At 37.6% G+C, this 13,275-nt stretch overlaps 2 protein-coding genes across 3 annotated transcripts in view; both read right to left on the bottom strand.

Annotated features, from left to right (window-relative positions):
• Nucleotides 1–13,275, bottom strand: part of snphb (syntaphilin b) — a 1,167,912-nt gene that overhangs the window by 721,208 nt on the left and 433,429 nt on the right. The window lies entirely within an intron of this gene.
• The window catches only part of ctnnbl1 (catenin, beta like 1), a 36,283-nt gene that overhangs the window by 11,218 nt on the left and 11,790 nt on the right, over nt 1–13,275 (bottom strand). The window contains exons 11-13 of the mRNA XM_008318383.3: nt 12,531–12,712; nt 5,194–5,291; nt 3,971–4,051 (exon numbers count right to left, since the gene is read on the bottom strand). Of these exons, the coding sequence (XP_008316605.1) occupies nt 3,971–4,051; nt 5,194–5,291; nt 12,531–12,712 (361 nt within the window). The remainder of the gene's footprint in view (nt 1–3,970; nt 4,052–5,193; nt 5,292–12,530; nt 12,713–13,275) is intronic.

Genomic DNA, 13,275 nt, shown 5'->3' on the forward strand with positions numbered 1-13,275 from the left:
TCTTTACCAACTTTTTGGGTAAGCATGTGGATTGTACCAAAAGCTTTGGTGAAACCAGGTGATAGAGCTGGAGTCACAATAAAACTCCTAGCAAAATCTAGCACAACGTTCTGAGCGCTGCACTCTTTAATCAGTTTTAGCCTCCTCTAAAAACTGTCTCTGCTAAGTAGACGTCTGAAACAAACAAGTTCATTAAATATTAAATATTTACAAGCCACACACTAGAAGAAAAACATTTATACTAACAACCAGACGGAGCAGATGTTTAAATATCTGTTCAAACCTTTAATTAAAATTGATGGTTCAGTACAATTCAGAGAGTTAAGTGAAGACAGCATATAACCTTTTCCCCATCACCTAAGAACACAGTGATACTTTGTTCTTGTTTTGCTGTTAGCAAGCAAGCTCGATGATCACCCTCTACAGACAAATCTGACACCTAACAACTCTGAAGACACGTAATAGAGTTCAACAGAAAAACCTCCACCCAACTGTCAGCAGAAGACTATTAATGCATCTGCACACCGTGCTATCAATATTGCAAGAAAGGCAAATACTGCCAAGAGGATAGTATTAGTCTGTTTGTTTGTTTGTTTGTGTGTGTGTGTGTGTGTGTGTGTGTGTGTGTGTGTGTGTGTGTGTGTGTTGGCCCACATTTGATTTGAAGTCCAGGAGGTAGCGCAGTTCTTGGTAAAAAGTTTACATCCTAAATTATGTAATGCAAAGGTCTTGCTTAATTTGTGGGCTGCAGAGATTCCGTCTTAAAAAGTTATGTTTAGGAGACTTAACAGATAATGTGATAGAGTATTAATTTCTAGTACTCTGGAAGCCTTTTACATCCATCTACAAAGTGTCAAAGAAGCAGGTATTGAACTGATTACCCTCCCTTTTTACCACTTCATAACCACTGCCAATGTCAGGAGTTCTGATTTAACACAGGGATTGAAACATCAAGTCCTATTAGTTCCACTGTCTTCTCTGCTCCCAGTGGGGACATGATTCAATTCAAGGAAAATTGATTACTCAGCAAAACTCCAAGTCTGGAGCCTTGGTGGTAAATGGTGTACGTCTGCGCATGAACTTTTATTCTGCTGTCAGAATACTAAGAGATTTGTACAGACACCAACAAGCTGTTTCTTGGACATATTTTTAAAAACATATGTAACATTTTCAGCTCTATATTTTCACCTAATCCTCAGCACCACAGAGAGAAACCTTTTTTATTTCTTTTTGATTTCAGGTTATTTGTGGTACATGGTTTATGGTGAAAGTTCAACTAAGGAAAAGCATGCTTCAGTAAAGCGGCAAAGTCTGGACAAAACTTTGAGAAAGAAGAATAAATATTGTCAAGGCAGTGACAAGGCTGGAAATACTACAGAGACAAGAAGGGGATTTATTGTTGGTGACAACCAGCTCCTCTCTGACAGACTTTGTTGGCTTTTGAATCCACAGTACAGCCTGTCAATGGGATACTTTTCATACGACACCATACTGTCTGTACAGCGTCTGACAAGTCATGTTGTCATTGCTGCTGGAATGACACATTTGGCCCATGTCTTTGTGCTGCTTCACTGCACAGGACTGATTCTTTTACTATGGCTTAACTGAAACTATAAGATAGTGACAGTTGTATTCGATTAGGGCTCAGTTTCAAATGACACTTAAAAGCACTTGGTTTTTTAAATGCATCATTCAGTGGCACATCTGATTTACTGTGTAACCTTATTAGTCTTTAATTAGCCAGAAACATGCTAATTAGTCAAAGTCTTTAAGTACAGTTTAAGTACCTGGCTGCCCTTGCAAAGAATGGTAAAACAAGGTCATTTCTGACCATATTGTCCAGACTTCCGTAGTATTTTCATACCTAACGTAATCATCTATTTTGAATGGCAGACCTATTTGTTAAGCACAGTTAGAATTCATCTATGAGCTAATTTGCTGCCACAATTTTGCCTGTGTTACAAATGACCCAAAACATAAACTGCTCTGATGATAAATACAGCCCACTGCCACAAGCTGGTAATTCCCTTTGTCCCAGGCTCTAACATGTCCTGGAGCTGTTGTTGTTCTCACGACACACCAGTATTGGGCAGTGGGAGAGGGTTTCTTATTGATGGTGTACCATACACAAAAGTGTGTTTCACCACTTTAAACCCTATATGCACCGTTTTATTCTGCTCATCCCAAAGGAAGAGACACAACAGAGGCAGGGAAACATGGAGCGAGAGAGTTAAAAATAAGGAAGAAGGAAAATGTCAAGTTGTCTGGACTTTTTTTTCAGCAAAGTCTGTCTGAGAAATTCATCTTCCGCCATGGGAAGATAAGAAATCCACACTTGCCGTTCTTCACAAAAACACACACACACACACGCTCCCACACACACCACAAAAACACACATTCTCTCCAATCCCCTTAAACGATTCCCTCTTTCCTGTCTCTTTTTCTGTTTCTTTTTTAGTTTTCTCACTCTTTGTAATGGTACTTCTCATTGTATTTACAATATCTGACCATTTTTGACCTCTTCTATCTTTTCTAAACACAAAATTATATCTTACTCTCTCTCACACACTCTATTCTTTCATTTTTCCCTCTGTTGAGACCATTATCTCCCACCAGGCCACATACTTTCTATTTCTATCCCTCTATTGGTCTATCTAGCCGGCAGCTCACACCAGTGACATTCTCACTCATGCAGAGAGCTCAATAAGGGCCTCACACAGCTATTAAGATTTCCATTCTTCAGTAAATCTGTCACGTTGTTATCAGGACTGTGGTGGAGTTTTGTGGTCCATAACTTAGGGCTTTATATGTGGCACTGTATGGAACAGTGTGAAACATCTGATCTATGAGAAACTAAAAAAAAAAAGCCAAAAAAAGAGCCATGCCTCCCAAGCTACTAATAGGCATTAATAATGTCATCTAAGTATAAAAAAAATTGATTTTAAATGTCTTTAAAATGAACTAGGGATTAAATACATGTGCTGTGCTTTGGGGCCTATGGTGGTAAGCAATAGTTCCCCATGATATAATTTTTCTCAGTAGGTCAGAGTTTTATAGAAATTGTAAATATGTATATGTATATGTATATGTATATGTATCCGTATCCTTGCCAGCAGAGAGTTCTGATTTCAATTTCCAGAAAAATAATAGTCTTTCTGTTCATGACCTTGATTAATCACTATTCATCAGGATAAATGACATAAATGATCATGATTAATTGTGATTAATCTACTCCTTTTCCTTTTTTTTAATTTTAATTTAACTTCACAAGCCTAGAAGAAAAATAAGGCAGTTTAAATAGATCATTGTAACAGAACAATCATGCTACAAAAGTGTGACTCAACGGGTCGAACAATTTCTCTGCTAACACAGAACCATTAATGTCAGTTGTGCCTTTCAGTATTAGCTATTTTCTTGGATGGATTTATTCAGATGAACATTTTAGTGAGTTTTAGACACAAGGAAAGAATCAAACAGCTGAAAAACAAGAAAATCACACAAACAACACAACAATTCTGGCAATATTGTGTAAACCATTTTACACTTGTAAATTGAAGAAACCTCTGTGGCTTAATGAGGGAAACTGTTATTACCAATGATTTACAGGTAATGTCATACAAAACAGCACTAACTACACCAGACTCCTAATGACCTAAAATGGTTATGATCAGTTTAGGACTAGGTTTAGATTTCAATTTACAAGCCCCTGATGAAACTATTCTCAATCTTCTATAGCATGCAGTGGAACAACACCTCTACTTCTAATGATGCCTTGGCCTAAAGCATTCCTTTGATGGCCTGTCATTTGTGGTCAATAAAGCAAAGCTAAAAACGTCAGTGTTTTATGTGAACCCATCCATCCATAGCAGGCTGTTTAATATGAGGCCAAAAAGACAGTGCAGGGAGCAGGATGAAGGCTGGAGTGGGAGGAAAGGAGGCAAAGAAGATAGAAAAAAAAAGAGACTCTTACATGTTTCTCTCCTTCGATCCTCTTGTCAGCAGCTTGAACAGCTTCCAGATACTTAAAATGCAACTCCATCAGTCGATCAACCTGCACAGGGAGAATAATAAGAGTAAAAGGAAAGAAGGTGACACAAACGGTATAAGAGGATGTAAGGGAACAGGGATGCAAGGCAGGAGATACAGGAGAGCAAACATACATACATTAATAAATGCATTTAACAATGAATAGTGATACACTCTACTAACTTTCTTAAAAGGGTACAACATGCAGAAAAAGAAAAAGAACTATGTTAGAATTGGACTAAAAACCCATTTATACTCCATTTGTGAACATGTCTTATTATATTGCTCTCAGCAACACATTAACTTTGAGACATTTTTCATTAATGTGTTGGCAGTTGCAGAAGGAGTTGAGAACAAAATTCACAGCAACATATTTTGTTTATATTTATATGCATAGTTTATTTTTTTAATGCGCAGACTCTGTGTCATGAAGTGACAGAACACTTGCTAACCTGATGTGGTGGCATTTTTTTTTTCATTTTCTGCCTCCACATTTTATTAGAATAAACCTGACAATAGAGTTCTTTTATAATCTTCGTGACCAATCTAACTCTGTGACTCACTGTGTTCTAAAAATGCAGGGAAGCAACAGCTTCTAAAGTGAATTAAATTTTAACTATGAACCTGGGGACATTTATGCATCTTGATCAGCGTTTTTGTGGCCGATCAGGGTTTTGCTTAATTTATTTTAAAAGATATGTCAAAATGTCAGCTGATTCATTTACATTTTCTATAACACTTGATAACATTTTAGCTTTGTCCCAATTAATTTTAAGCTAGGTGACTATAATCACACTTGTCATTTAATTTAACGAATAGCAAAAAAGAGGAAAAAACATGCCTAGAGCAGTACTCAGTAATAAATATCCACCTATACTTTGAGTGGCCCATAGTGAAGACAGAGATTTTTTTTTTAATGAAAACTCCTACATAATCGACAAGTGAGTGTCTTGCCTTCTGTGGAGACAAACAGAGCAGGGTCACCTGGCCTCCTGGATTGAGGACAACTTGCTCCCTATACCTAGGTTTAACATGCCCATGATAAATATGGATACTGACTGAGAGCCTTCACCATTTAAGTCCATTAGAACGTCAATGACCTGCTGCTATTCATGTTCTTGTCCAAGAACAAAAGACCAAACACAGGAAGATTTAAACAGCACTGACCTTCTCACAGTCATTCTCCGTGAACTTGGTGAGGAGCCTGCTCCTCTGTTGGGACTTGAGATTCCTCAGCATTGAGGCGATGATTGAGGAGACGTGCTCTAAAGAGAGCAAAGCATGAAGACCATTAAAACAGCAGAACAATGGACAAAGCCATCAGTTGCAGTTCATTTTTTAACATGCTTTACTTCTTATTAAAACGTTTTTGCACACTTTATTACTGAAATATAACCACTGGCTTCTTCCTGACGATGACGAAAAATATACAGTAGCTCAACGTCCTACATGGAAGCTCATTACGGCAAAATGGTCTCACAAAAGTTGATTGTAGGTTTTTCTATGATCACTTCCCATTTCTGTTCCTCTTGGTAAAAAATGTTTGTCACACGCTTACATTTACACTGTCCCATTTGATAATTAGCAGTTACTAAGCGCAGTCACGTATACCCCTACAGGGAGAGAACAGAACAGGAGTGAGCTAGAAACATTAATTAAATGATTTTTTTTTTTTGCTGTGATGTGATGGGAGATATCTTTTATCTTCTTCAATTTAAAGTTATTTATCTACAACAAATAAACAGAAAGTAATTTATAACCGGCTACAAAACTAGTGTGCCTCGTTGATTTCCCAGATCCACCATCCATGGATTTCTGCTACAACGTCATGACTCCATCACACTGAATGAAAAAGACACTTAACACAGTAGAAGCACATTTATCACATTGTGAAAACTATAGATAGGGTTCATAAAAAAGAAAGAAAAAATAGTTAATTGTTCTTTATCAAAGAGGGCTCAATACTCTCTATCAACAAGGCTTTGCAGTTGCTAAGCAACCAGAGTACCAAATCAATTCTGTTTTCTGTTTTATATAAAGGGATTGCGTTTGCTGTCAGATCTCTTTGTGCAATCCCCTCTGAGCCACAACTTCTTTACCAATAAGACTTAACGATAAAAACACAGAGTGGACTCATTTCTAAAGGCCTCTTTTCCAAACTGAACCAACATTGTGTTCTAGTATATCAATGTTTGCAAAACTAGAAATCCAAAATGCACTTGTTAAATTATGTAAATAATTTTTGAACAAAACGGGCCAAACCCAAGTGGTAGTGAACCCTTGAGTTGGACCAGACCTTTGTTAGTCAGACAGCTGAAGTGAGGCACAGGCTAAACCAAAGTAGCCAAGACTGAACCAGATCAGAGCAGACACACCTAGTCTAAAACATTTGACAATATGACATCAGTAAATAAATGTCATTACCACTTTCAATTTAGTTTTTTACTGTTAATGCATGTGACTGCTCATGACAGAATGACCTTCAGTAATATTACAGTGAAGTTGACACAATTTTTATTCATTTTTACCCCACCCCTTTAAGATACACTGTAGTCATGCTTTACACCAGTGGTTCCCATAATGCACGTGTCAAACCCAAAGCCTGCAGTCCACACAAAAAACATTACACAGAGCAATGTACAATATTTGTAACTTAAAAAATAAATCATAGTAACAATAATAATAATAATAAATAACCCTAACCCTTAATTTCCTGAAGGGAACTCCACAGGAATTGATAATGTTCTATCTAATCTCTAGCTTATCTAATAATCAACTGCAGAACTGTTTATTTATGCGTTATGAAGTGTTTACATCTATACAAATGCTTTAAACCAAAACTACAAGCCACCCTTCAAGGGGAACTGTATTGCTAATGTAGCCCCCCAGTGAAAATGAGTTTCACATCCTTTCCACAATTTCCATAAATCACCAAGACAAAGGAAATTCACCAAGTTTCTAGCCATTATTCTAAAAATCTCAGACCTTGCATGTGATAGTCTGCTATTAGCATACCTGTTCTCGCAGCCAGTGCGCAAGTCAATGCTCAGCTAAAAACAATAAGGGATCAGAAAGCTTTGCTTTCCACATATTGCTTCATTACTCACTTAATGCAAAGCAAAGCTCTTAAGATGATAATGACAGTAATTATAATGCAGGTGTTAGTTAAGGTAGAAATGAACTAGTCCAGGGTTTCATTAAAAGTGGCCAAAAATCTCTTATTTTGGTCAGAAAGCAGTTGTTTGGAATTCTCACCAACAAATTTGTGTCAAAACAAGCAGCTCTTAGCAGCTTGTAGAAAGTTTACAGCATGTATTTTTGAAAGTTCCGGTGAAACACAGCTTGACAGATAGTCAGTGTCAAAGCTGTGTGCTCATCAGAGGATGTACATCCCTTTGAAAACTTTTTTTAACCACGGACAGACATATTTCCTGATACAGTGACAGAAGGGGCTAAATGGCATTTCCAAAAGGACACTACTTTATCAACCTGATCCCAGTGGTAATTGATGTCGTCACCTTCACGCCCTGCCAAAGACTCTATTGATCGCTGCTGTGAAACGTTCCGTCTGTAGAGTTTAAAACTAAACGGGGATTTGTGGAGGTGTGGATGCCGGATTACATTGCTGGTACAAGATTGAGGGCAAGGCTGAGCAAAAACGGCTTCCTCCCGTCCTTGAAAGGGTGCACAATCAATACTTCATTTAAATGCTTTGCTTTAGACTTGAAAATCTGGTATAAAGACAAGGTATGAAAAAGAGACGGTGAGAGATCTGATCTGAGATATCAATTACCTGTCACTGTTGCACAACACCAGACTTTTCTCAAGGTCATCACAGAAACTTTATACAGTGTAAATTATAAATGGCAGTTTAGTGCTTCCTAAAACTGTGAGTCATTTAAGTTATTTAGACACTTAACTTGTGTTTACAATTTTACACCGACAGAACATTGATAGCAGGCAAATACCGATATCAGCCAATTAGGAGTTAGAGTCTGATCAAAAAAATTTCAAGTTTTAATAATCCATCATCAGAATTAGTGATAGCACTATACACACTACATAAAATATAATTATATTTTGAGGTATACATCCCTAAAGGCTAGATCAAAGCATGCTTTTATTAATTCATACCCCACCATTTTTACATTATTAATATTACTTTTCCAATACATCTGAACATATCACATTGTGTTTAAATTAACATAGTAGTTTATGAGATGAGATGCTCCTTACAAGGGAATCGACTCATTGTGAAAATGATTAGATGAGTCCTTATAAAGGGATCAAGCAGCAAATCTCTAGCTTTGAAATACATGAATAATAGGATTACACAGCATGACTCTGGCAAAATAGATTTCAATCAACCTTGTATTATGTAACAGATTATTAATTCCAATTGGTTCCAGAGGCATCCAGTGCTGGGATGTAAGAGAATTAACAAAGCTTTATTGAATAGTTAACTTTGGACTAAAATATAAAAAGATAACCAAAGTCACTTATCTATTCTCATAGGTTCTGCTTCATAGTCACGGTTTCCTAATCTCAGTTCATTAATAAAAAAAGCTGAGAGGAACTGTTGATGGTGGCTGACAAAATTCACTTTTTTTTATCTTCTTCAGAAGACTGATAATTTGTGCAAGATGTTTGTTTTTAATTCAAGTCTCCCACAACTTTAAGATCATTTCAACAATACAGCTTTGACTGGAGGCAGACTCACAAAAAAGAAATTCCTGCACAATGAGTAACAACTATTCTCAATATCCATTTAAAACTTGATTTATTTTCACATTACTTTGCTCTGCTGCCAAAAAATGTAAACAATAAAAAAGGTATTACTATGATCACTTGGTTGTCATGGTCCCATTGAATGTCATTGAAGCTGGAGCCACTAAAACCCTGAGAGTCAATTGACTCTGAACCTAAATTCTGATGGAAATAAGGCCTGGTGTTTTTTCCACTCTCGCCTGTCTACTGGTCTGAGGGAATCATTAAACCTAGCCAAGGTTGTCCTGCAACTGTACACTTTGTAGAAAACCCCATATTTCTTCTCTCAAGGACGTAAAATCCAGGTTGAACGTCTCTCTGTTCTCTGTCTATGCCTCTTTTGTTTCTCCTGCCTAGTCTTTATCTTCACTCACACACACAAAGCTGGTCCAGCTGCTATGCCAGGACCTCCTGGGATCCACCATCCTGCCTGTTGGTGCCTTGCTGCAGATGTTTTAGATCTTTGCCCTCCAAGAGTCCTAGCTTTCTCCTTGTTTCCCAAATGCCCTTGTCTCTCCTTCTCTATGAGTTATAATGCACTCAAGTTCGTCTTTTACTCCGGTTTTCATGCTGGAAACGAGGTTGCTTTTGGTTGTCACAGATCACATTTCTCATTTAATCACACAGCGTATTTAGAAACTAGGTGACATAGTGAGGACATACCAGAAACTCGAAGGTTTCAGTTCCTTCCCTTACTCTTTCCTTATGCATTCTCCCAAACAAAAATACACCCACAGGCTCACAAGCACACAAAGACTCCAAGCTGGCCTTACCATGTAAATGAGATGTTTACCTCTGTTCTCTCTCGCACACTGGCTCGCATCATTAGCCACCTAAATATAACAACTGACTGCCACCAATTGTCATCATACAATCTCATTTCAGTGGTAATGACAGAGCACCCACACCAACACACTGAGACCCAAAACAAGGTGAGCGGCAGAGTTGTGACAGGAATATTTATGAGCAGGGTGCTCGGCTAGAGTGTGCAGTGTCACTAACAAGCTATAAAACCAACCCCAGCTCCTTCTGTCATTTTTGACTGTCTCCTCAAACTAAAGGAGACATCTGTGTTTTTTTTATTTGTTAAGAATGTCAGAGAGAGAAAGAGCAAATGAATGTAGACATTGCACATCAGAGGGCCACATAGCACAAGAACCAAACCAAAAAATGTCCTTAAACCCAGTTGCATGGAGAAGGAAAAGGAAAACCCTTAAAGGCCACAGTTAGAGTCTGGACATGATCCGCTTGCCTTCTTGCTTTATTGGTAAAGTGATGCACTGACTTTAAAAAATACGGTTTTACAAGTACCCCAGTATGAATTAACAGTACCTCTAAATCCCTATAGAGGGCCTCAAAGGGCACCTTCCATTGTTAAAGGTTCTGATTCCTTTCAAATTAAACATTTGTTCTGTACTTCTTCATTTTTAATATTCAGATCTTTTATATATTTGCATTGTGAATTTAACTGTTATTTGCAGAATTTTAGGTGTTTACAACAGAAAAAGCTAATAAAATAATAAAATAAAATACCAGCACCCCAACTTGGTTCATTGGTATTCAACTGTATCAATTAATTAAGTCATTCTGTGTGCTAATAAAGCCGAGTAATCCATGGTCATTTAGACCCGTTTCAATTTCAGAAAGGTTTAAGCAGGGATCAATCGCTGCAGTGGGGTTTAAGATGGAGACAGGCTCAGAATTAATGTGTGTGTGAGTGGGTGAGGGACAAAGACAGAGACAGAGAAACCGAGAGAAGCAGAGACGTCAAAACTGCTTAATTACTTTTGTTTGAGGCAGCTGATAGTTAATTAATCTTCCATGTTATTCTGTTATTCTTGAGAACCACTTTGTCCAAAGCATTTTTAATTAGCAGCGTTACTGAGGAGGTGGGTTCACTCAATACACCTTGTATTATGACAGGCATCTCATTACTTTTTAACTGTTTACCCAGGATGTGCTGTAGAGAGGCACGGCAAATCTCCGGGGTATTCTGCATATGACATGCGCACTTTATTAATGTTTAGATTTAAACCTAGTCACACCTTTCAGGGGTTGGGAAGGGATTTTTATATGCAATTTGTCAACAGCAGCATCATCAGCTCATGCTGTGTGACTGAATTGATCACAGTTGCTTCCTGCGTCTATGCTTTCAATTTCTCCTCTTTAATTACTTGAGGCAGGTTGGGATTTTCAGCAGACATACATACTTAAACATCCTACTGTTTTCCTTTATCAACAGTTCATGGAGATAACATTCCTGACATGGCAACTGCTATCATTGTAATACATTGTAAAAAAAAACAGGGTTTTGCTGCCGTAGACATTTCAGACTGCTGCGTTTCATTGTCTAGTGTAAATTGTTGACACTATAGAGAGAACATTGTTGATAGAAATTCAAGATATTTCCATCTTATTTATAGTTTACATTACATTATTATTTATCATAATATGTTATCATTGCATGAACATTATAGCTATTTTTATATAAATGATCTGTACTTACACAACACTTTTCTAGTCCAGATGACCACTCTAAGCACTTGACACTATAGGCTTTGCCCTCCACCAAGTAGTTTTATATTCCAACAGTGGTCAGAAAATCGTAATACGATGTTCTTCGTTTCACACTTCCAATTAAATTTTGCAATGGGGCCAAGATAAGGAAAAATTAACATTTATTACAGATGACTGTTTGACGTGATCGAATGTTAATTCAACCACTGACTGACCAAAAAAAACAGCACTTGTAAAATGTTGAGAAATCCCAAAAGATACTTTAAACATTATTAAATTGGACAGGGTTTGGACAGAGGTAATCAAACAAAAAGCAATGACAGACAGGGCTTCTACTACCTTTTCTATTTTATTTCCTTACACTAAAACATGTGGACAGTTCTCTCTTCTCTGTTTGTGCTACTTCCTTGCGCTCAGACAAGAGATGGATTTTGAACACAGGCAGGAAAATCAATCAAGATTGGATTGATAGAGTAAACTGACAGGCCAAAGAGGCAGCCGACCGTGAAACCGAGCAGATTAGGACTGAGGGTTGTCTGCAGGAAACAAGCATGACAACGTGGTACAAGGAGGTAGTGGAAGAAAAAGTCTTAGCAATGTCACTTTTTATCTTGACATCAAAAGAAAAAACATTTAAACCTGAATCTTAAAAAATTGTTTAAGTTAAAAAGGCCATCAGGGCATCTTAGGTGGATAACCAGGAGAGAGCACAGAGAGTCTAACCTGACCAAACATATGCTAAATGGCAATTAAAAAAAATCTTATTTTACAGTCAATATGTCGGAATTCATCAAACTTGACAGTGTTACAGAGAGGATAGAAAGGTTTTGTGGTAGGTAAGTGTAAGTAAAAGCGAGATATTGAAAAATTAACAGCCAGACCCCAGGAAAATAACACATTTTAAAACCAACAAACAGTGTCAACACAAATAACATCTTCACAGATTTCAGCTGACTACTCGCTTGAGTTCAGAAAGCCAATAAATCACAAAAAAATTAAATTGTTTCAAGTTGAAGTTACTAAACTGAGCAATGATGACACAGGACGAAACACTTTGCCAACAGTTTTTATGTTGTTGCTGACTCTCACACTTTTACTGCTCAGCCTGGTGAATCACTTTATTTCACCTCTACTACAAGAGGTCTAATTTTAGCTGATATTTAAACCCTAAACCTTATTAAACCTGAGCTTTTTTTTTTTTTTTTAAACACGTGACTCACCTTCATGCTCTTTCTCAGAAGCCCCCACTTTCTTCGTCTTCTTGGGGGTTTTCATGAAGAGTGGGAAAACAGTTCTCAAGCCTAGAATGTCCACAAACTTATGGCAGTTGTCTGCTCCCTCTGGTCCAATCATGGCATGGTCCAGCACCTTCAGAGCACTGGTGCGGGACATTTTCTTTTCCCTGAAGCAAAGAAAGGAAATAATGATGAAGCTAAAGACAAAAGTTACAGTCAAAATACAGACTTAAAATATGAAAATGGAATGGTCCCATCAAATTGGCTTGTACTAAAATGAAGATGAACATGGAAACTCGGTTTAAACATATAATAACCCAAGAAATATTAGCAAAACAATAGCTGCAAAAGAACTGTTCATAGACTGACTCAGTGCCTTTGAGCAAAGAAGTAACTTGCACCTGTTTTTCATTTTCAATGCTTGGCTTGTACAACTTGGCAGGCCAACTGTTTGAAACCCCCTCCTCACTCTAGCCCCTCGCTTAATAAATGTAGCCGTCTGTCACTGTGTCACTTCCTCTACTCCCACTGGTGACAGATGATTGTGTTTATCCCAGCAGAGGGACACATATTTTAAGCAGTTGAGTCTGGCTCTCCAGACAGACAAGTTGTATATGATGGACAGCAGAGGTCGATACCAAGTGGTTCCCTATGTGTGTGTGTGTGTGTGTGTGTGTTTGTGTGTTTGTGTTACCCGAGGACAAACACAGCTTCCTTACACAGACAACAT

Source organism: Cynoglossus semilaevis, chromosome 10 (genome assembly GCF_000523025.1).
Source record: "Cynoglossus semilaevis isolate Cse_v1.0 chromosome 10, Cse_v1.0, whole genome shotgun sequence".
Classification (NCBI taxonomy): Eukaryota; Metazoa; Chordata; class Actinopteri; order Pleuronectiformes; family Cynoglossidae; genus Cynoglossus; species Cynoglossus semilaevis.